At 48.4% G+C, this 24,357-nt stretch overlaps 1 protein-coding gene across 1 annotated transcript in view; it reads right to left on the bottom strand.

Moving 5' to 3' along the window:
* Positions 1-24,023, bottom strand: part of EPG5 (ectopic P-granules 5 autophagy tethering factor) — a 134,295-nt gene extending 110,272 nt beyond the window's left edge. The window contains exons 1-13 of the mRNA XM_073589774.1: positions 23,886-24,023; positions 11,301-12,161; positions 9,331-9,574; positions 8,885-9,021; positions 7,421-7,528; positions 7,232-7,305; positions 6,886-6,991; positions 6,621-6,735; positions 5,708-5,858; positions 5,078-5,233; positions 4,303-4,460; positions 3,219-3,373; positions 780-920 (exon numbers count right to left, since the gene is read on the bottom strand). Coding sequence (XP_073445875.1) covers positions 780-920; positions 3,219-3,373; positions 4,303-4,460; positions 5,078-5,233; positions 5,708-5,858; positions 6,621-6,735; positions 6,886-6,991; positions 7,232-7,305; positions 7,421-7,528; positions 8,885-9,021; positions 9,331-9,574; positions 11,301-12,161; positions 23,886-23,939 — 2,460 coding nt within the window. The 5' untranslated portion in view covers positions 23,940-24,023. The remainder of the gene's footprint in view (positions 1-779; positions 921-3,218; positions 3,374-4,302; positions 4,461-5,077; positions 5,234-5,707; positions 5,859-6,620; positions 6,736-6,885; positions 6,992-7,231; positions 7,306-7,420; positions 7,529-8,884; positions 9,022-9,330; positions 9,575-11,300; positions 12,162-23,885) is intronic.
* Positions 24,024-24,357: the final 334 nt, after the last annotated feature.

The raw sequence follows: 24,357 nt of genomic DNA, 5'->3' as shown, positions 1-24,357 counted from the left end.
GCCAACCACACACGTGACGTTTGGAGACTGGATGGCACTGCATACGACCCCAAGAATACCATCCCTACAGTCAAGCATGGTGGTGGCAGCATCATGCTGTGGGGCTCTTTCTCAGCCAAGGGGCCTGGCCATCTGGTCCGCATCCATGGGAAGATGGATAGCACGGCCTACCTGGAGATTTTGGCCAAGAACCTCCGCTCCTCCATCAAGGATCTTAAGATGGGTCGTCATTTCATCTTTCAACAAGACAACGACCCAAAGCACACAGCCAAGAAAACCAAGGCCTGGTTCAAGAGGCAAAAAATCAAGGTGTTGGAGTGGCCTAGTCAGTCTCCTGACCTTAACCCAATTGAAAACTTGTGGAAGGAGCTCAAGATTAAAGTCCACATGAGACACCCAAAGAACCTAGATAACTTGGAGAAGATCTGCATGGAGGAGTGGGCCAAGATAACTCCAGAGACCTGTGCCGGCCTGATCAGGTCTTATAAAAGATGATTATTAGCTGTAATTGCAAACAAGGGTTATTCCACAAAATATTAAACCTAGGGGTTGAATAATAATTGACCCACACTTGTATGTTTAAAATTTATTAAAATTTAACTGAGCAACATAACTTTTTGGTTTGTAAGATTTATGCATCTGTTAATAAATCCTGCTCTTGTGTGAAGTTTGAAGGCTCTAGCTTATTTGCATCTTATCAAACCTGCTAAATCTGCAGGGGGTTGAATACTACTTGTAGGCACTGTAGATATCATTAGCATTAAAAAGATTTATCTCACCATGCCCACTTTATCGATGGTCTCCCGGACTCGCTGCAGCAGGACAGATATGATACTGCAGTGTGCACTAGTAATAGTGGCGAGGAGCTCGCGGCCTACTTTAGAAAACGCTTCTCTTGTAGACATACTGACATAGGAGACCTAGAGAAACAAAGCAAGGCATCACTTCACACACTTTAATCCAGGTAAGTAAAACACCCTAAACTCAAATAGAAGCGATCTAAAGTTCAGTATTTAATGTCAATTGGTGCAGAGGTGCCAAGTAAATGCAAAATTATGGTTGGGGAGGAACTGGAATAACTCTATTTCTGGTCATTAGATGACTTGTGTTCTATATTTTTAACTGATTTTCCTTTCTGGAGGCTCTATCTCCAATTTTCAGTTGTCTCTGAGCTAGTGGGTGGAGAGTCGCTACTATATCTCCCATACATAGCACACACATACATGAGGGATTCCTGCTCTCCTGTCTCTATGCAGCACATTTTCAGAAGCTGCAGCAGCATGGAGGACATTATAAAGTACTGAGCAGTGTACCTGCAAATCCAGCACTGGGGTGAGATAAAAATCACTTGCCAGAAGCTGCTGTCTGATCTGTGAGCCTGTGTCTGTGTTAGTGCCTCTCCATGCTGCTCCTCTCATTTTTATTGAGTTTAACATGAGATGTAACCTGACCCCTCACTGTGCTTGCAAACTGTCATGTCCTCAATGAGTTTTAGCGGCTTCTCAGAGGAAATGAGGAGTTCGGAAAGTAGGGAGGAGGAGAAGAAGCAGCTCATGAGTGGAGAAAGAAGCAGATTTCTCTCATATATATTAGGTTTCTTATATTTTCTTCAACAGCGATCATTTAAATGCAACTTTACACCAAATCTAGTCTCCACTTAAAAAATATATGTTTTTCTTCAGTTTGCTCTCCTTTTCTTCTTCTATATTTTGAGGTGGGTTTATTTAGCAGTACTGGTCAGCCAAACAGTACCTACACTCCTCAACATTGAAATTACAACCAAAGGAAGGAAAAGTGGTGGAATGATGGTGATCACAGTATGGAGATGTTAGTGATCTGCAAATGATGAAAAAATGGAAACAAAATTATCAAAACATCTCGATTTATTCAGTCTGGAGTATGAGCCACGTGCAGAAATGCCGGCACTTACAGCTTCGGCTGCCATCAATGAGGTTAACAATGGTTTTCTGAAGAAATCAGATTCTGCCACTGAATGTACTTGGGGAAATCATCAAAATCCACTGCTGGCAGCTTCCTGTGTAATCACCGACCAATGATGTCCCAGATGTGCTCTTTGGGAGACAAGTCTAGAGATGCGGCAGCCATGGTAGCACACAGGGCTGTGGAGTCGGTAAGCCAAACCTGCGACTCCGACTCCTCAATTTCCCTTACACCGACTCCGATTCCAACTCCGACTCCGACTCCACGACTCCGACTCAGACTCCCACACATATTGCTTATATTTAAGTGAAAAATTTATTGTAGTACAATGTGAACCTCAGACATTTAATCATTTTTATGATCCAATAATCAAGATATTTAGATAGAACAGAATATATATTGGTGTACTACCCGGTTTTCATTCTTTTTGGTACAGATACGATATGGATAGACAGATATGGATAAATGGATAGATAGAGCAGATTTCTAATCTGCTTTTGCTATTGAAAACATTATCTATGAGCTCAAAAACCTTTCAGGTGATGCGGTTTTTTAAAAAGATGATCAGCTTTTGCAGCGGAAAAACGTATCCTCAAAAAACACAGGAAAAACGCTGTGTGTGAATGTAGCCTTAGATCAGGAATAGAACAGCCATTTATAGGATATTTCATAACTTTCCCAAACTCCTATTAAAAAATATTCAGCACATCCTGCATTGAATTACTGTACCCAATTTATTATATATTTTAGGAGTCGGAGTCGGTCCATTTTATACCGACTCCAACTCCGACTCCGACTCCACGAAAATGAGCACCGACTCCGACTCCACGACTCCGACTCCACAGCCCTGGTAGCACATTTAGGCCATGCAGGCTGCTCACAGTAATACGAGCAACATGCCACATAACATTGTGTTGAAAAACGGCTCATGGGACGCTTTGGAGAAAAGGCCGAACTGCACTGTGTCAATGTAACACTGAGCTGTTAGTGTACTTGGAATAAAGACTAGTGGCTACATAATGCTACTCCACACCATAATCCCGTGAGCGGGACCGGTGTGACGTTCTCTCGTGAAAGCCTCTTCATGGTGGGGTGCTCGTACTTGATATTCAATGAATCGAGATGTTTTGAAAATTTTGTTTCCATTTTTTCATCATTTGCTTATCATTAACATGTCTAACTATGGTGCAATTTCCAAAACAGCATGACTTTCCCTCTTGTTGTGTATCTACATATACTGTATCATACACCTACTGGGATATACTTGGTAGACTTACTTCATAAATCTCTAAAGCGATGGTCTTGACCAGCTCCTCATCGACATCGTTGCGCTTTGTTTGTGCCATCTGAGCAAACGTGGTGAGAAGACAGATCCCTTCGGAGCTGTTCATTGTAGAAAAATATTCTTCAAACTTCTCTCGATTCACGGGATCTAAGCCAAAGTAAAATTAAAAAAATCAGCGAATGAAACATCACTCAATTCAGCCGAGGCAGAGGTCCTAACTATGGACACTGGTTTCCCTTTTTTTTTTTCTTTTAGCAAGAAAGCAGCAGCATAAATTATTTGGAACAAGTCATGTTTCTGGGTTTGAACTCTTGAGCCTGTGCTTTGTGGTCGGCTTCTCTGTCCACTGAGCCACAGCACATGCACCTTTTCTCTGTGTATTTAGTTTCTGGTATCCTTGCTTCAGTCTTTTGAGAGTAACAGGTGTTTTCACTTACTCACTTGTCTGCCCGATCACCTTTCGGGTGCGGCTTGATATACTTTCCGCCTGCTGGTATTTCCTGCTGGTGATAGTCTCATTTGACTGTCCAGCCACACTTGCTGCAGATTAAGCTAGTTAGTGAAAGATTAGTTAGGGTTTATCTCTGCTGTTTATGTTCTTTACTCTGCACCTATCTTCTTTTTAGGAAGTCGGCGACATATTCTCTAACAATACGTACTTAATCCTTTAGTTTACATTTTTTGATTTGTGTTACTCTTCTATTTCAGCACACATTCCCTTCTGTAGGTAATTTGCACTCTACTCTGCCCTCTGGTTCTTTAGGAGGAAAACAAAGTGCTCAACAGCCTTTAGGGCTATCTCAGCTCACACAGGAACCACTAGGGACTGCAGAGTCAGGATATTTAGTCTGTACAGGAACCGGCAGGGTCAGTTGCAGTTTTTAGATTTAACTACTTTTCCGAGTAAGTTGCTACACTATCATAACAGAAAGTTTTCCTACTTTACATAATAAAGTTCTTGCCTTCCAGTTGCTGCCACCAGGGATGACGATCTGTATACAGCTCCTAATACACTAAACAGGGCTATATACAGATTGACCCCAGGATTTGTAGAAGGGGAAATGGAGGTTCAGTACCATTTAATGTAGATTGACAGGTGGCCACATCTATCCTGGAATAAAGGTTGTCAGCATTCTCACTCTCGGCGTAGTGCATGAGATACAACAGCTTCCACAACATGGCGTTCGACAAGGTCCCATAAGGCATTTCAGACATGAAGAGCCAAATTCCCAACCTGGACGGTGTAAGAGGGAAATACGTACACATTGAGTCTGACATGGTTTGCAGGTTGAACCAATAGAGCTGGAATATAAACATGACCAATCCATCTTTTCCCCAAAACAAGAGACCACCATACACTTTAGGCTCAGTACAGAGGATATGGCTACACAGTGGCATAAAATAGTTTGGCTCCTGACCAAAATGTTAAAATAAGTATATGCCAAGGAATAAGTTTTTGGCTGTGGCATTGTACTAGCCCAGCAGAGGCCTACAGGGGACGTTCTTTTGGCCCACGTCAGGTATGTTCTATGGCTACAGTTATTTTTTGCAGCTTACAATCCAATCATGGCATAAAAACAAGTTCTGAGATGAGCATCACTATATTCTGCCCAATTTGGAGGGTTCGCCTGACCATTATCTGATGTGTATGGCTGGCTATAGACCCACACAGAGGGAGATACAAAAACAGCATCAGGTGATGCATGTATTTAGGTGCCATAGAAAATGGCAAACATATCTTTTTAGATTACCTTATGGCCAGCATACATGTACGGCAATAATCTGTGTAAAAAAAAATGTCTGGTAACGACAAGACCAAAGATGGGACTTGATCCTGACAGATGACCTTACCTCTTGGCTTTGAGGACATGGAGGACGGCGGTCAGGAAGAGCTCATCATAAATGGCTTGTAGCTTCCCCAGTGAGTAGAGCTCCGAGCTTTCTGCCCGGCCGCGGTTACTGCTCAGGTACAGAGCCCAGTGATCGCTGACGTAACACTGGATCATCCTGCAAGATAAAATAATTGAATATACATGTTTAACATTAACCAAATCATGCCCCTTTATGGCGGTGTATGTCATAACGGATTAGTCTCACTGATGGCGCCACTTCATGTGCCTTACTCCTGTACAAATGAATGGAGAATGACAAGTGTGCGCAGCGACTTATCCGCTAACGGCAAAATGTGAAGAGGGCCATGTCATGAGCTGGGGGGTACCATCGGTGAGACCTACATCTGTCGTATAGTCATAGAATAGGCTGTGGATGTGCTACAAATGCACCCTGTAAATTCCTTCGGCAGGTAGTATCGGTCATTGCACCATACATTTATCGGAGGATTCCCTACTTACGGTATGAAGCAATAGGGTTTGCTTGGATATTGCCTGAGGCGGCCTTGTTCACAATCCGAGTGCAGGACGATGCTCCGGTCTGACACACACCACAACATAAATGATGTAAACTAGAAAATCCCGAGATTACCGTATGATGCAGCCTATCCGCTTCACGAACTGGCGGTACCGCGCCCTGTTGAAGGTCTCCAAACCGAGAGCCAAAAGCTCAAGTAAAGAATTGGCAAAGGCGAAAATCTTCATCATTTCCTGGGGGGTGGTTTTATCAGGAAAATATTCACCTGTTGGAATTAAAATAGTTTCAATAAGTTTGATGACCATTGCCCGTAACCTCTCGGGTCATTCTTTTTTCTCCTACCCTCTCTGATGACAACTGGTTTAGTTATTTCCCTTTCTCACAGCCTTATTATCTCCAGCAATGTCGTCACTCCCATTTCTATGGATTCTGCTTATTTTTGTAGGTGTGGGGTATTTTGCGTCACTATATATTATCTGATAACGTATGATGGGATAGAGAATACATAGCAGTGAGTGATGGTTTGGTGTTCAGGGCCGGTTGGCAAGCTCCTATACATACTAGATTGTTGTCCGATCCTGCCAAAATCAACGGGTCCAATGACTTTTATCCAATGTGTAAAGGGGGCCCTCAGAAAGTACATACACTGCAGTACTAGTGAAATCGAAGCCAGGAATTGGATCAGAAACGCTGCCAGAAGCCAGTGCCTGGCTATATCTCACCCTTACAGCAGGTCATAACAGCTAGTGGGGATCTACTCAGCATCAAAGAATCCTGTCTTCAAGAGATGGAATAATTTAGAGCCTGCAGGAGTCATTGAAAGTGGCATTTTGTGTATTTACAATTATCAGAAAGTTTGCACATTTTGCTAATAAACCTAATATGCAAAGGGGAAGAGGGTAAAGAGGCAATCAATGGAATATCTGGCATTCAGTAGAGATGCAGAGTTTATTGTACTTTTTTATTTCCATAAACTTTTAATTCCGAAAACAGCGACGACAACAACAAAAATCGACGCACAGCTCACCTCTAGAGTTAAATCCAAGAACGTTCTTAAAAAGTTCATGAAAAGGAAATTGCCCCAAAAGAGAAATGAGGTCGTCCTCCGATAACAGAATCCAACTTGTCTCTGGATCTTCGTCCTGCAAAGGATGTTAGGAAATAAGTAAAGGAAAAAACAAATACAATTCCCTACGTCACCCATTTGCTGTTTTTATGGATAGACGATGAAAATAAAATAAGAAAGCTCTCTGACCTATGGAAGTCAATATTCTACGTTCTAAGGCACTGACCTCCTCACCACCTTCATCCACCAAAGTCCAGTTCCCGGACTCCTTCCCTGAAGACGAACCTTTTCTTTCGTTGGGTTTCATGTGGCACAGGAAGTCAGCACGATTTCTATGGAAAAAAGGAAAATACTTTTATCTGCAATTTACAATCAGGTAAAGTCATTTTATACTTTTTTTATTGCAGAAGAACCAACAGAAGACAGCCAGCTTTCACCTGTCCTGATCGGAGAGGTAGCCTGCAACCAGCGGTGCAAAGACGAAATAGGACTATGATCAGCGGCCACCAGGAGCCCCATAGATAAGTCATGTGGCCATTACTATAGGACAGTACTTATATGAGAGGTCTCACCTTACAGGACACATGAGGACCGCCAGCTGCTGCATGAAGTGAAACACGCCGGCCGGGTTGTGCAAGACACGGACCTGAAATATCCAAAAAGCAATATGTGCTCCATATATTATATCTATCTGCAGATATATTCACATACACAGTGGGTATTGTGATTTGCTGAGGTCTGTAAATTAATCTACTACTCACCTGAATAAACGGGACAGCCCATTTATTGATACCAGCTGGACAGCGCAGGATATGATTCAAGAGGAACAGGTGGTCTCCGAGGCATCCCACTTTCAGTAGCACAGAAACCTAGAAGACAAGATGTATGAAAGGATTGTATTATCTCCAGGAGCACGCGGCTCCCCCTGACCGCCTGGATGATCCTGATGGATTCACGGGATAGAGGCATTGATGTGGCACTGGATTGACCATGTAGGCAAAGTGGACATCACTGTAGGGGGGGGGCTCCAAAGCCGCTCTGCATGACCAGAAGTATACAGCTGGGTATAGGTGGCCGGATCAGGAGCTAGCTTGCACGTTCGTTCTTGAGATGCTGGCGGTGGTGTAAACACGCACGTGACAAGACACTTGAGCATGTTTGTTCACCACTCCAAGATAGCAGCAATGACCGGTCCACGGCTCCGTTCAAGTGAATATGTGACATCTGTATCGCTGCCTGCCCTTCCTGTCGCCAGGTGGTGCCACTCTATTACTGAAGGTGATTCAAGACTACAAATCTAGTTCTGTGTCTTCTAGGAGTTCAAGAGTTAACTCTTATCAGTGTTTGCTTCCTCCTGTGTGGCCTAGGTGCTGTTGTAACCTATTTAGGCTCCTGAGCGCCTGCTGTCCACTGATTGCTATAATTTGACTAGACTGCTGGAATTCTCAGTAGACTTTCTTGATTTTGGCATCAGCTCACCCTTGCACTGACCTCCTGGTTCTGACCTGGCTACCGAACCATTCTTCTTTACAGCTCGCACCATCAAAAAGCAGCTTTCTCTGTGGCCCCAGCCTAGAGGTCCCTGTGCAAGTCCCAATCTCTGTATACGGGATAAAGGATGAAGACCAGGGCAACCCATGGGATCTGGAAAATGGAGTAGCTAGCGCCAAGCCTGTTTGCAGCAGCCATCTTTAAAGCTGCAAGGTGACCACAAACATTGCCCCCCACTACAGAACAGCCATCTCTAGCAGCAGCCCCTATAGAGTACAGGACTGTGCTGTCCTGCACAATATAATATTTAAATCAGATACTACTGATGAGTGGAGATGGGGAGGGACCTGTGTCGGACCCCACCAATCTGAAATTGACTTATCCTAAAAAAAAATTAGGTTATACAGATCATTATAGTAAATGACCCCCGTAAGTGTCCTGCCCTCATCGTACTGAACCTTCCCATCTGTTTTTAAGTGGTCTCACTCAAGAGGAGACGACAGAGGGTGGGGAGCGTTCGTTGCAGAACACCATCCACTGGGATGCCCCGTACAGATTAGATGGGGCAGGACTGTCAGGTTTGGCTGACTGTCATCTGTGTATTGGGGTCTTCACTTTAATGGGGATAAAATCATAAACCATAAGCCACAGATACATATAGACAAACAAGAAGCCACACGGCCGTCACTCCTTGTAGCCGTACGGCCTGTGGTGTATGGAGGGACGGGACTCACCAGCTTCTGCAGCCAGAGCAAGATGTCGTTCTGGAACTGAGTGTCTTCTATAAGTCTCCTTGTAAAGGTGAACAGGACGCTGATGCACTCCTTCAGCAGGATCAGATCCGAGTGAGATCCTTCCAGTTTCTGAGGGGCTGTGGAAAATAATAAAAAAAAATCAGATGTACAGTAAGAAGTTAAAATTAATATGCCATCCATAGTCCGCACCGCACCCCTAGGGTGGCCGCACTCATGGGCCATCACTGCCCATATAAGAAGTAATAGCACACAGCAGATGAGGACCCCCATTATACGTCATGAGAAGTATCAGGTCTGAACCTTTTTACACCCATGCACTGACAGGAAACGGAGATCTTAAAAATGGTGAAAAAAAAATTGAAAAGTAAAGACTGACAGAAACTTTTCATTCTCGGTGGGTACGTTTGGTTCACGTTTGGACTCACCGTGGTCCGGATGGTACACGGCTACCGATTTCAGGAAAGGGGAGTTGTTTACTAGCCCATAGATATAAGACTCGACCTGCAGACGGGACAGGACCGACGTGTACGAGTGCAGAGCGAACGTCTGGTGCAGGTGGTCCGACTTCAGCTCGAAGAGTCTCTTCAGGTCTCCTAAGGCCGAGGCGTTGACTTCAGCAGTCTGGTAGTGGTGGTATCCAACTACTTTTGCCTGATCTTCGCACAGTCCCTGTAGCAGAAAAAAATATTACCTTGCTTTAGTAGCTATTTTGTTCCCCTAAGACCCCCATTTACATGTTCTATCTATTCATTAGAAGGGAGGGGTCCACACTGGATCTCATTTTGTCAGCTCATGTAATACTACACTCCACCAGCAGAGGCCACTGCATGGAAACATAGGACCAGCTGAAGCTTCTGACCGATGGCGATCAGCTGATGATCAAGCCAGGCTGGTTCATTGCAATGAGAGAAATCAGGATGAAACAACCTCATTAACAGTACCAAATTAACCTCTTAGGCCTGTTTCACACTTCCGTTTTTGTGTCCGCCAAACGGATCCGTTTCCGTTTTTTTGACGGAAACTGATGCAAACGGATCCGTTTTTAAAAAACGGATCCGTTTTTTTTACGGATCCGCGGTAACCACTAATGGAAGCCTATGGGACAAAAAAAACGGATCCTGCAAAAAAATGGCGGATCCGTTTTTTTACGGAAACCAACGGATTTTGACGGATTTGAAAAAACGGAAGTGTGAAACAGGCCTTAGGAGTGAGTGGGCAAAGGGAAAGCATGAACTATAAATCTGAAAGTCAGTCGGGCCTCAAGTAATCAGAAAAAAGTCAAAGTCCATGTAGTTCTTGCCCCTCGGTGAATTCAAACCCCGCACCCCAGTGCTGCCAGACAACATTACTAACTATTGGGTGAAATAAAGAAGACATGAGCTGTGCAGCCGATCAGGGGTGGCTCAGATAGCAAAATCCAGGTCCACCTTTAAAACATACATAAAAATTCAGGGGCCCCATAGCTAATGACCAATTTGGAGCGATCGAGGGGTTTTAAATCGATTGTTACTGCCACCACCCCATGTAACCATTTATATGTCATGGTCACTGTTCACCGTGGCACCTAGGCGGCTGTAAAGATTACATGATGGGGACAGCAAAGGAAGTTAGAAAATGGGGGGGTCCTAGAGTGGGGAGATTTGTGGTCTTCCAAGCTTTAAAATTAGGACGGTCCCAGAAAATCCCTTAAAAATGTCTGTTTTTACTTTTACAACCTGTTGATTAGGCTAACCATAGAAGGATGAAGCCTGGCGCCCCGATATTTGGCATGTGAAGGGCGGCACTGCGTGGCACGGCATGGAAGCCTGTGTACTTACACTAGTATTAGGTGTTACGTCTCGGTCAGATAAATCACGGGCAGCTTTTCCTTTCTCACAGCCGGGTATAACAACCTTGGATCTGTGCCCTGGCATCACCTCTATCAGATGTTATTCGACGGGCAAGATTCTATGCCAGCCATGGTGAATGCCCAGGAAGCATGATGTGGAGGAATGTGCTGCGCGTGCAGAGAACGCCTCCCAATACAGAGCCTCAAACACATCCGATAGATAGATGGACAAGTTAGACTAGAAGTGAGAAGTAGAGCGACCCCTCTAAGGATCGCTGCGATTCAGACCTCAGGGACCTCCACTGATGCTGAGAATCAGGGGCGTTCTCTGCCAAGTGAATGAAGCTGGTACAGATCCTAGCACAGCAGGAGCTACATGGCTGCAGCAGGAGCCTCTCCCTACCCCTACTCTATCTGCAGATTGTTAAGTCCCACCACCAAGGTTAAGTCAAACCTCTCAGCCAAAAGTAGAAGAGAAGCAGAAACGAAGCTCTTTGCAGGATGTTTACAAGACAGAAACCTCCTGCGCGGAGTGGAAGAAGCTTATCATAATGGCCGGTTAGTCACCTGTACAGTCATGTGCTCCTCCTTAAAGTCCCAGACTTTGCTCTTGATATTCTTCCAGTCGGAGATCATGATCTGCAACTTGGCCTCGGCCAGAAGGAGCTGCTTCCTGCACCGTCCGTAGTTCATGAGGAGCTCGTGGAACTCGTGCCGGTCCTGGTGGGCGATCCTCTCGAACTCTTCGGTGAAAGAGTCCACGTTCTCTATCCAGGAACATGGCTCAAATATCTTAAGTTGCTCCCTAGTGAAGGGGGTGAGCCTCTGCTGCTGCGGGAGCTCAGGATACAGCTTCTCATTAGGAACCAGAGGCTTGATGGTGGCCACATCTCTCGTGTGGTCGAAGACCTCCACCGGCAGCTCCGGGTAGATGGATTTCACCGTGGATAGGTGCAGTATCTCTTTGGCTTCCACGAAATGCTGAGTGTTCCCTACATCTATTTCCTTCAGAGACAGGACCGCAGGGTGGAGGTGAGGAGCCTCCGCGGGGTGCGGGCTGTCCACGGAGGGGCTCGCTAACTCACTACTTTTAGTCTTTTTGGACAGAGAGTCACAACTTGGAGCAGCGGAGGGAATGCTCGTGTCGGCCGCCGCTCCTCCGGACTCCGACTCCTTCTTGTCCTCCAAGGTGTCTGGATTTGCAATGGCGACGTCGGCCGCGGACAGGCTGCTGAGTCGTTTACTGGCCGCTCCGCAGGTCTCATCATTCAGCTGGATCTCTATAAAGTCGTCCGGGAGCTCGCTGTCCGCCATCTGCTTCTGAGATGAGGAGCCAGCGTCCGGCACCTTGGGGGCATCGCTCTCCTCCTCCAACACCAGAGGCTTCTCCGCTATCACCTCCACAAGACTCTGCTGCTTCTTCTTGGCCTGAAAACGGAAATAACAGAATGTAAGAGAAAATACTCCAGTCACATCCAAAGCTGCATTTAGAATTCTCCCAGTTTCACATATCACATGCAGGTATCAAATATCATATCCTACACTCCAGTCACATCCAGAGTTGCAGTTATTATTCTGCTAGTATCTAATATCATATTCTTTACTCCAGTCACATCCAGAGCTGCAGTTATTCTTCTGCTGGTATCAAATATCATATCCTATACTCCAGTCACATCCAAAACTGCAATTATTATTCAGGTGGTATAAAATATCATATCCTATACTCCAGTCACATCCAGAGCTGCAGTTATTCTGCTGGTGCCCAATATTATATCCTATACTCCAGTCACATCCAGACCTGCAAATATTATTCAGGTGGTATCAAATGTCATATCCTATACTCCAGTCACATCCAAAATTGCAATTATTATTCAGGTGGTATCAAATATCATATTCTATACTCCAGTCACATCCAGAGCTGCAGTTATTATTCTGCTGGTATCAAATATTCTATTCTATACTCCAATCACATCCAGAGCTGCAGTTATTCTGCCAGTATCAAATGTCATATCCTAAACTCCAGTCATATCCAGAGCTGCATTTATTATTCTGTTGGTATCAAATATCATATTCTATACTATAGTCACATCCAAAGCTGCATTTATTATTATGCTGATATTGAATATCCTATCTTATACTCCAGTCAGATCCAGAGCTGCATTTATTATTCTACTGGTATCGAATATCATATCTTTTACTCCAGTCATATTCAAAGCAACATTTATGATACTCCACACCAGCAGAATAATAGATGCAGCTCTGTGTGTGACTGCAGTATAATATATGATACTCGATACAAGCAGAATAATAGCTTGTACTCCAGTCACATCCAAAGCTGCATTTATTATTCTGCTGGCGTAGCATATTGTATCATACACTACAATCACATCCAGAGCTGCAGTAATAATTCTGCAGGATTCACAACCAAACATGGATGTATAATTCTGCTGGCTTTGCAGATCATATACCTCAGAGCTGCATTCCTAATTCTACTGATCTCACATCACATACTCCAGAAATCTGCTGGTTTCTCATTTCATACAATATCCTCTAATCACATTCGAAAGCTGCGGTTATAATTCTGCATGTCGGGTGCTACAGTCCCATCCGGAGCTGCAATCCAGAATCTGTTATTTTGGCTTTGTTCTCATCTGCAGCCAAGTGAGGGAGATTCTGAATGCAGCTCTGGCAGTGACTGGAGTGTAAGCTCTGGTGACTTGAGACTGCTGGATGTGTGCTGTCATCTGTACACTGCGGTATGGGGGTGCACACATGACAAGGACCCCAGGATGCTGCAATGTATATACCCGGGGGTCCGGATGATGCACGTGAAGCATCAGAGCTGCACATTAATTGTGCTGCAGAAAAAGTCTTGATCAGCGCACAGCAGGCTCCAAACTGAGGCATCATGGGAGCGCAGCGTTACGGCTTCTCTATAAGAAGTTCCCATAGTAACGATGAGAGCGCGGTAATTACAGCCGGCCGAGGTCGGGAGACGCGGGGTCTCTGCACTCAGCTCTTGTGTCACACCGGTCCTGATGATCAGAATGCCAGACAGGACACTGCACCTGTCACTGGCTGGCACTGTGAAGGAGGTGCTGCCTGGCAAGGTGATGGAGGCGCAGGCTGACACTGCGAGGCGCAGGCTGACACTGTGATGGAGGCGCTGGCTGACACTGTGATGGAGGCGCTGGCTGACACTGTGATGGAGGCGCTGGCTGGCACTGTGATGGAGGCACTGGCTGGCACCGTGATGGAGGCACTGGCTGACAATGTGATGGAGGCGCTGGCTGACAATGTGATGGAGGCGCTGGCTGACAATGTGATGGAGGCGCTGGCTGGCACCGTGATGGAGGCGCTGGCTGGCACCGTGATGGAGGCGCTGGTTGGCACCGTGATGGAGGCGCTGGTTGGCACCGTGATGGAGGCGCTGGTTGGCACCGTGATGGAGGCACTGGCTGACACTCTGATGGAGGCACTGGCTGACACTCTGATGGAGGCACTGGCTGACACTCTGATGGAGGCACTGGCTGACACTCTGATGGAGGCACTGGCTGACACTCTGATGGAGGCACTGGCTGACACTGGTACACGAGCACTATGGCTCTCAGGCCACTAACCACACTGCAGCCCATCTGGGTGTCAGACTGACTTTTCTAGAAGCACCGCGGCTGACACTGTAACAGGGGCACTGCAGCCGGCAGTGTTATGGTGGCACTGGGACTGGAGCACTGAAAGCGTACAGGACACAGAAGCTGAGCACAGAACTAAACAGCATGAGAATGGACATAATTCAGCTGGGGAGCATGGACACAGCGCCTCTAGGGAGCGGGAGAGAGGGCCTTCAGGCAGTGCAGACAGGGTGGCACTGCGCATGGAGGAACAGAGGGCCACTGCAGAGGGCGGACAGAGGGACACTGCGGAGGGCGGACAGAGGGACACTGCGAAGGGCAGACAGAGGGACACTGCGAAGGGCGGACAGAGGGACACTGCGAAGGGCGGACAGAGGGACACTGCGAAGGGCGGACAGAGGGACACTGCGAAGGGCGGACAGAGGGACACTGCGGAGGGCGGACAGAGGGACACTGCGGAGGGCGGACAGAGGGACACTGCGGAGGGCGGACAGAGGGACACTGCGGAGGGCGGACAGAGGGACACTGCGGAGGGCGGACAGAGGGACACTGCGGAGGGCGGACAGAGGGACACTGCGGAGGGCGGACAGAGGGACACTGCGGAGGGCGGACAGAGGGACACTGCGGAGGGCGGACAGAGGGACACTGCGGAGGGCGGACAGAGGGACACTGCGGAGGGCGGACAGAGGGACACTGCGGAGGGCGGACAGAGGGACACTGCGGAGGGCGGACAGAGGGACACTGCGGAGGGCGGACAGAGGGACACTGCAAAGCGAGGACAGAGAGCCCCTGCGGAGGACGGACAGTGGGCCGCTGCGGAGGACGGACAGTGGGCCGCTGCGGAGGACGGACAGTGGGCCGCTGCGGAGGACGGACAGTGGGCCGCTGCAGAGCACGGACAGTGGGCCGCTGCAGAGCACGGACAGTGGGCCGCTGTGGAGCACGGACAGAGGACCCCGGCAGAGGGCAGACAGAGCACAACTGTGGAATGTGGACAGAGGGCAACTGTGAACCACTATGCTCCACTGCGAAATACAGACAAAGCACCACTATGGAGCGCAGAATGCAGATAAAAAACCACTGAGGAGCGCTAGCGTGGACACAGCGTCGATGGAGAGCATGAGCAGAGTGCAGGTACAGATCACGGACAAAGTGTTGATATAAAGTGCAGATCGCCACTGGAGAGCACATGCGCAGCATCGCCAGAAAGCGCCCATCGGCAACACAGCTCTAAGGAGTGCAGACACAGAGTCAATAGAGCGCACCTTCACCTTTGAATGTAATTAACTAAGTTAGGGCTGAGCCACTTAAGCTGGAGTCACACACAGCGATTCACCAGCGATCCCGACAAGGATATCAACGTGTCAGGATCGCTGGTAAGTCGCTATGTGATTGTTGGTGAGCTGTCACACAGGCAGCTTCACCAGCGATCAGCACAGCGATGCAGAGCGCCCGGCATCGCTGTGTTCGTTAGCGCTGATGCCATATCCCTGTAAAAAAATAGAATTAAAATAAAAAATATAGTTATTCTCACCTTCAGACGTCCCACGCAGCCATCCCGCCTCTCTCCACGCTCCGGTCCCAGTAATCCTTAGCGAGAATGACCGCGAGAATGTCACCGTCTCGCGGCAGCGCGACGTCTCGCGGTCATTCATGCAAAGGATCACTGGGACCGGGAGCGTGTAGAGAGGCGGGACGTCGAAAGGTGAGAATAACAATATTTTTTATTTTTTTTATTATTTTTTACAGCTGATCGCTGGTCTCCCACCTGTCACACGCAGTGATGCGTGCTGGCCAGCGGGAGACCAGCGACGAAAAATATGTCCAGAGGTTTCTTGCAGCGATCAGCGATACCAGCAGGGGGGCCGCTCGCTGATCGCTGTCACACACACAAAAGTTGTGACTCAGCAGCGATCTCGCTAGCGAGATTGCTATGTGTGACTCCCGCTTTAGTAAACACAGTACATCACTTATCTGAAGGCTTCAGAGCTGAAATCACCCAGCATTCCATGTACCAGTAAACTAAAAGTAAAGCAATTAAAATTTTCAACGTGGGGGCATCAGACAGATACAATGGGTTCATGGGAAGGACGGTCATGGAGTGGAATAGTGCAACCTCTGAAATGCTGTACGAGGCATTAATATTCTGCTCCGATTCGAACTGTAACTCCCAGCATGCCCAGGAAGGTTATCAGTTGCCATGTTCAGCAGGATACACATACTATACCATGCAGAGCTTAGGTATCCTGGATTAGGAGCAGGTGACCCTGCAGCTGATCAGATCCCGGCCAGCGCTGACTCGTGACCTGCAGCCTCCAGACACAGGAAACACACAGCAGACACTGCCAGTGAAGACACATCTCGTGTGTGCTGGGGAACTAGAAGTCTCAGCGCTGTCTAGATGTCTGATATTTCTTGGGAGTAGACCTCTACCTGTCTTCATGCCCCACAAGATAAAACTAATCTAATATGTACAGTAAATATCTTCATTTTCCTGCTCTGTAACTTGCCACCCACTCTTTCAGTACGGAGATTCGTCTTCATCAGTAGTCTGCCAGCACTATAGGTGTTGGAACCTCCTACCCCTCACTTCCAAGGATGCACTGCTGCTGACAGCTATGTCTGTGTGCAATTTGGCAGACAGGAAACCAGGAGCAGAGGGACAATCCCCTCCCACAATCTTCATGTGAAGCGACAAAGACCTGCCCCCCTTCCTATAGCATTTACTTTTAATATCAGGCAGTGGACAGCAGCTTTATGTATAGAAGCAGTCCCAAGTGTAAAGATGGGTCAGTTGGTACCTTCTACTATCGCATGTGTTATACTTCAGAGCTGCATTCACAATTCTGCAAGCTTCAGAGCTGAAATTCACGAGGATTCCTAGCTGAAATTATTGGAGCCCAGAGGATTATGGGAATTTCTAGTTTCCCCATCATCCTTCATGTAAATGTGCTTGTTAGTGTCCCGATGTTCCCATCTCCTCTTCCTGCAGAGGAGACCGGTGGATGGTGCGTGGAGCCTACAGCAGATACAGGATGCACCTGGGAATTGCAGTTCCCCAGAAGCAAGAGACAGTCAAGTGATCGCCAACATCGACCCCGACACATTTTGATCCCAATGCAGGGGGCTTCTAAAAAAAGGCAAGAATATAAATGCAAACAAAAGAAACAGTAAATGTATATTGGCGAGGGGGTTACATTTAAAAAGAACATTTCACCGGGTAAAAAATGGCCAGTTCTGATTGTACAAGTGTATTGTCTTGTATTGTTAAAGATGCTACAGAACTATATAACATTTTGGAAGAAAAAAGAAAAAAAAAAAAAAAAAAAAAAAAAAAAAGATTGTGGCCGCTCAACCCCTTTAAGGAAGCCCTCCTCCTCCTCCCATAAAAGCTGTTATCTTCTTCATATACTGCATTTATCATATTATACAGCACTGCGTCCTTACAATTGCTCGTTTTGCCTTTCTAACAGATAATTATTCTCTTTGCTCTATGTAGAAGCAGGAAGTCTCTTGTCCTTGTGTTTATCATTCCCCTCTTCATCTCCTGTCCCAGCTGCTCCCCGTCCCCCTGTCAGGGTCTTTTGCAATGACTCCGGAGTCATACGGGGAAAATTGACCTCCTCTTTCTGCATAGAGCTTAGAAGGAGTCAGCTCAGCAGTTTGCAATCCCGTGATGACAGCGACCTAATGGAAAACAGGATTATCTGGGTAGAAAGGCAAAATGAGCAATTGTAAGTACACAGTGCTATATCATATGATGACTGCAATATATTAAAAGGATAAAAATTCTGATGGAAGGACGAAGTTCCCTCGATTAGTGATAACTTGTGGATAATCTGGGATCTCCCTTACTGACACTTCCACCGATTCCAGGAGCGGGGCTCTGAAATGCCCCGTCTGATATTAGCGGTACTAGTCGTGGATCCAGTGGCTAAGAGCTGTGCTTAGCTTTTTCCGGCAGTGTTACTCACCTGTCCCTGATCTGGGCTTTGCTTCCCTCATCCCAGGCCGCTAAACTCTGTTGTGCTCAACATCGGGCTTTGCAGATGCCCAAGTGTGATCCCATATGATAATCTGCCTAGGCCTCCATAAGGCTCACCAGCACACACACCTCCATCTTGGTTTTAAAACTTTTAGCTTGACTGTGCACAGTTCCCTGCCTACGTCCTCCAGCACCTCAGCTACCTGCGGCCTCCGGCACCTCAGCTGCCTGTCTGCCTGCAGCCTCCGACACCTGTCTGCCTGCAGCCTCCAGCCTCCGACACCTATCTGCCTGCAGCCTCCAGCACCTCAGCTACCTGCGGCCTCCGGCACCTCAGCTACCTGTCTGCCTGCGGCCTCCGGCACCTCAGCTACCTGTCTGCCTGCGGCCTCCGGCACCTCAGCTACCTGTCTGCCTGCGGCCTCCGGCACCTCAGCTACCTGTCTGCCTGCGGCCTCCGGCACCTCAGCTACCTGTCTGCCTGCGGCCTCCGGCACCTCAGCTACCTGTCTGCCTGCGGCCTCCGGCACCTCAGTTACCTGCGGCCTCCAGCACCTCAGCTGCCTGCCTGTGGCCTCCGGCACCTCAGCTACCTGTCTGCCTGCGGCCTCAGGCACCTCAGCTACCTGTCTGCCTGCGGCCTCAGGCACCTCAGCTGCCTGCGGCCTCCGGCACCTAAGCGACCTCCCGCACCTCAGCTACCTGTCAGTCTGCGGCCTCTGGCACCTCAGCTACTTGACTACCTGTGGCCTCTGGCATCTCAGCTACCTGCGGCCTCTAGCACCTCAGCTGCCTGTCTGCCTGCAGCCTCCGACACCTGTCTGCCTGCAGCTTCCAGCACCTCAGCTACCAGCCTGCGGCCTCCGGCACCTAAGCGACCTCCCGCACCTCAGCTACCTGTCAGTCTGCGGCCTCTGGCACCTCAGCTACTTGACTACCTGTGGCCTCCGGCACCTCAGCTACCTGCGGCCTCTAGCACCTCAGCTGCCTGTCTGCCTGCAGCCTCCGACACCTGTCTGCCTGCAGCCTCCAGCACCTCAGCTACCTGCGGCCTCCCGCAGCACCTCAGCTGCCTGTCTGCCTGCGGCCTCCAGCACCTAAGTGACCTGCGGCCTCCGGCACCTCAGCTGCCTGACTGCCTGCGGCCTCCGGCACCTCAGCTACCTGACTGCCTGCAGCCTCCGGCACCTCAGCTACCTGACTGCCTGCGGCCTCCGGCACCTCAGCTACCTGACTGCCTGCGGCCTCCGGCACCTCAGCTACCTGACTGCCTGCGGCCTCCGGCACCTCAGCTACCTGACTGCCTGCGGCCTCTGGCACCTCAGGTACCTGTCTGCCTGCGGCCTCCGGCACCTCAGTTACCTGCGGCCTCCAGCACCTCAGCTACCTGTCTGCCTGCGGCCTCCGGCACCTCAGTTACCTGCGGCCTCCAGCACCTCAGCTACCTGTCTGCCTGCGGCATCCGGCACCTCAGGTACCTGTCTGCCTGCGGCCTCCGGCACCTCAGTTACCTGCGGCCTCCAGCACCTCAGCTGCCTGCCTGCGGCCTCCGGCACCTCAGCTACCTGTCTGCGGCCTCCGGCACCTCAGCTGCCTGTCTGCCTGCGGCCTCCGGCACCTAAGCGACCTGCAGCCTCCCGCACCTCAGCTACCGGTCAGCCTGCGGCCTCTGGCACCTGAGCTACCTTACTACCTGCGGCCTCTGGCACCTCAGCTACCTGCAGCCTCCAGCACCTCAGCTACTTGCAGCCTCCAGCACCTCAGCTACCCAAGACCTTGGGCTTGGAGAATCCACCTCACCAGGTGAGCCTAAGAGGCAGAGAATAAATGGAGCGGTGACACACATGCATGGCTATTGCTGCATTCATATATCCGAGCCCCGTTCCTAGGATCAGTTAGAATCCCAACAGTCGCATCCCTGTCGGTCAGCAAGTTATCGCCTATCCATCTCTTCCCATCCACTTTCAGTGATGGGAATAGTTCTTTAAGTCTCTGCCAGCAGCTCATCACTTGCAGGAATAAAAGTTAAAATCTAACATTCCTGGTCCTATTTGTTCCCCTTGAAACTTGCTATTGTGTAAGGCTTCTGACAGGTCACTGATCCCTCACTGATCTGCCCCCTAGTTTACAAAATGAATATATGTACATACTAAAAAAAAAAACACCCTTCTGTTTTTTTATGCTATCAGTATAACCTCAACAATAATAATTATATGCACATTACACATGTGATAATGCTGCAGCACAGGTGCCACGGTCGGTGCCTGCCTGCAGAAGGGTTTTTTTAGTATCTACATATAATATTCATCATGTAAATTAGGGGGCAGATTATAGTAAGGGATTAGTGACCTGTTGAAAGCTATACACATGAATACCTAGTCAGGGCACCACATGAAGACCCCCCAGAGGCTGCCCTGGAGCACAAGCATATTACTAACACAAAACTGAAAATAAAGATTAAACAACAACCACAAGACGGATTCCATCACCAGATATCATTGTAATCAGTATAACGGCGCTGACCTGACACTGTCTGTAGGTTACTGTGCACAATCCTGCTGACAGGTTCCTTTTAAGAGTTATTCCCATTATTTAAAAGCTTTCACCAATCTAAAGTATAATTTGTGGATTGGTGGGGGGTTCACCATCCCAGGAATGAAGTTCTGGCATGCATCATCAGACTGGGGACATCGTCTATGGAGCTGGCGGAGAATGACCACCACTTTATTACAAAGGGGGCATTTTAGGGCTGCATTCTTCAGATCAGCCACTGATTTGCAAGTGATCACCTATCCATTGGAGAGAGAACTTTAAATGCTAGGTATAAGCCTTTAAGACTATTCCAAGTGGTTGTCAGCCGGCTGCATCAGTCCCAATAGCAAATGTGCCTGGCTATAGGATCGCCGCCGATCTCCTGGTCTTGTACCCTTGTGATAGCATTGGCCATATTGACAAACGTGTCCGGTAAATGCCAATGAAATGAGAATGAGAGTGCAGTCTGTGTTTATCATTGTGAGCGCGCAGCGTGCCAGGTGAATCATATACAATCACTGGGATGTTTGGGGTGAGTCTCTCCCATTAATGGGTGATGACACAGGTGTCTGTGTGCCGGATACATGAGGTCACTGAGTAGTCACTGCTAGAGTGGAACGAATATCTTCGGTTCACCACTTATTCGGCAAGCTATAGCGCTTGCCGAATAATCTACAGTGGGAACCCGGCTTCCTGGATCGCGCCGGCTCCGCTGGGGCAAAGGTCACCCCCAAAGGGGTGACAAACAGGGACCAGACCATGTGACATTAGACTCCTGCAGTGTGCTGTTCCTCTGTTATTCCTACTGGAAATATATGAATACAGTGACACGGAGGGGGGGGGTGTAATAACCATATGTAAAGCCTAGTCTTAGGGGATGAAAGCCCCAGGTAAATGACACAAAAAAGAAAAAAAAACATTGTAAAAAGGCCAAAAGGACCAAAAAATGCAACATAAAGTGATCAAAACGGCAGATGGAAAGCAAACTACATCTCAGCGCGCAACAAAACAAGCCCCAACACCCGGCTCCATTGACGGAAAAATAAAGCCTTTACACTTGAAAATCCCAAAAAACAATAATCTGAAGTTGTATTCCCACAAATAACATTTATCAACCATTTAAAAGGGGTTGTCGACAATCTCTTCACAATCCTCATGTTTACCCCTTGTAAAATAATAACACTTAGGCCGGGATCACACATGCGAGAAACAAGGCTGAGTCTCACGTTAATGCCCGGCACTGCTGCCGCCGCCACTCAGATTGAAGCGTGCGGCCGCATAGCAATACATGGAGCCGCACGCTCCGCTCCCGAGTGCCGGCGGCAGTGTCGGGTTTTAACATGTGAGACTCGGCCGTGTTTCTCGCATGTGTGACCCTGGCCGTATACTAATCTCTGGTGTTGGCGCCGCCCCAGCAGTGTCAGCACTGGCTCTTCTGGCGATCCATGTGGCCAATCAGTGGCTACTTGACTCTCACGCCTTTAGACGGATCACGCACATCCAGAGAAAGCGAGAGAGCAGCGGGAGTAGGAGGAGCAGCAGGAGGAGTAGGAGGAGCAACAGAAGGAGGAGTAGGAGGAGCAGCAGCTTTCACTTAATACAACTGAATGTTATTTGTCCAAGTAGTGGATAGTCTTGATAAATGAAAGTTGGGTGGGGAAGGTCCATCTCACGCATCTCAAGGGAGAAAAGACCCACGTAAATGAAGTGGTAAAGCACCCGCAACCGCTGTTTCATTCACTTCTACGGAGTGTAACCATCTCTAGGACTATTCAACAGGAAGGAATCTCTCTGCCTGACCAATGTTACGCCTGGGAAAAGCAGTGCCCTCTGCATCTGAGAGACGCTTATCCTTTTACTCTATCAGATCTTTATGTTAACGTTGGAGTTGGTTAACCCCTTCCTGCTCTGTGACATATATAGTGTGTATGGAGCAGCGTACAAGCAAAGCCTGTTCTGTACGGGTTAGATGTCGGCCGTCTCATATATGAGTAGCGACTGGAGCTGCTGTTTAACCACGTACAGGCCACTTTCTGACCGCCGTGGCCTCCAGGCATCCCATGAACTCCCGGCCGGATGGATCAGAGGTCGGTCATGCGCACTACTGCGTCATTCATTCTAATGGGAACGCCGAAGCCCAGCCGAGCGATCTCTGAGGCCCGCATTAAGCATGAATGCAGCAGTAGTGCACCTGATCGCACCCCGGACCCATCTACTCGGGTCTCCTCTCTGGATCAGTGGGGGCCACAGCGGTCAGGACCTCCAGCGATTGGTACATTCTCTCCTATCCCCATGGATCGGGCTGCGGCGCTCACGTGACATAACGAGACGACGCTGGAGCGTGGCCGGCACCGGAGGGGAGTATCAGGAGGTATTTAATAGGGGGGGTGGGAATATTAGACTTGAGAAGAAAATGTCCAAGTAGTGGACAACCCCTTTAATTTTTTTTTTTAAAAAGGTAATCAAATGGTGGGAATTATCTTTTTTTTCTTGTTCTTTCAGGTCACGGCAACTTCCATAAAAAATACAATATAAAAAAGTCACACCCAAAAGAATACCAATAAAAATGAGCTCACTACACACAAAAAAACTAAGCCCTCATATGGCTCCATGAACAGAAAGGTAAAAAAAATTACCGTTTTCAGAATCAGGTCACCAGGTGATTGACTCCCTAAGGAAACCTCAGAACCCCCCAAAATCAGACCAAATACAAAATGGCCCCATCTCTCATAGCAACCAATCAAATCACAGCTTTCATTTTTCAGTGAGCATTAGAGAAATGAGAGCAAGAACATGATTGGTTGCTATGGGTAACCACTGGGTTAAATACCCCCCAAGGTGATTGGTTAATTAATAGGTACGCTTGAGTGGGGGGGGAGATAAGAAAGCTGATTGGACAGTAGTAAAATCCCGCCCCTATGCAGGTAGCGGTGTCTTAGGTGCGGTCAGGTGGCAGGACGGTTGTGGTCCTGACAGTCAGCGGTCACTTCTCGGACACCATACCTTGTCATGCTTCGTCTTGCTCTTGGGCTTACGGGGTCTCACCGCCTCAGCCATTCCGGTAGCAGCCGCTCAGCTTGGTTACGAGCGCCGGGGCTGAGGACGTTATCTGTGGAAGAGCCCGTAAACACGGACATAATCTTGTGCGCTGGGGGGGGGGGAAAGGAGGTGATCACGTGATACAGAACGAGGACCAATCACATGCTGCGGGATGACGTCTTCTGTGAGTACGGGCCGCGGCGAGGGACAAGTGTCCTTAATGCGCGCTGCTTGTTGGTAGTCACCCGCAGCAGGGGGAGGATCGGCTGTTGGGGTGATGGGGGTTACACTGCGGCTGTGGAGAACTGTAGACCGAGCACACCGTGTAAGCTCCTAGGGGCAGGGACTTCTGTTTCTCTATTATAGTGGTGTGTGTGTGTGTGTATATATATATATATAGAACTGGGTATTGCACAATGATAGGGGGGCACCACAG

The sequence above is a fragment of the Dendrobates tinctorius genome, unplaced genomic scaffold, assembly GCF_039654945.1.
Source record: "Dendrobates tinctorius isolate UK_male_01 unplaced genomic scaffold, ASM3965494v1 ptg000113l, whole genome shotgun sequence".
NCBI lineage: Eukaryota > Metazoa > Chordata > Amphibia > Anura > Dendrobatidae > Dendrobates > Dendrobates tinctorius.
The sequence above is the reverse complement of the archived record's forward strand: the minus strand, read 5'-3'. Positions and strand labels throughout refer to the sequence as shown.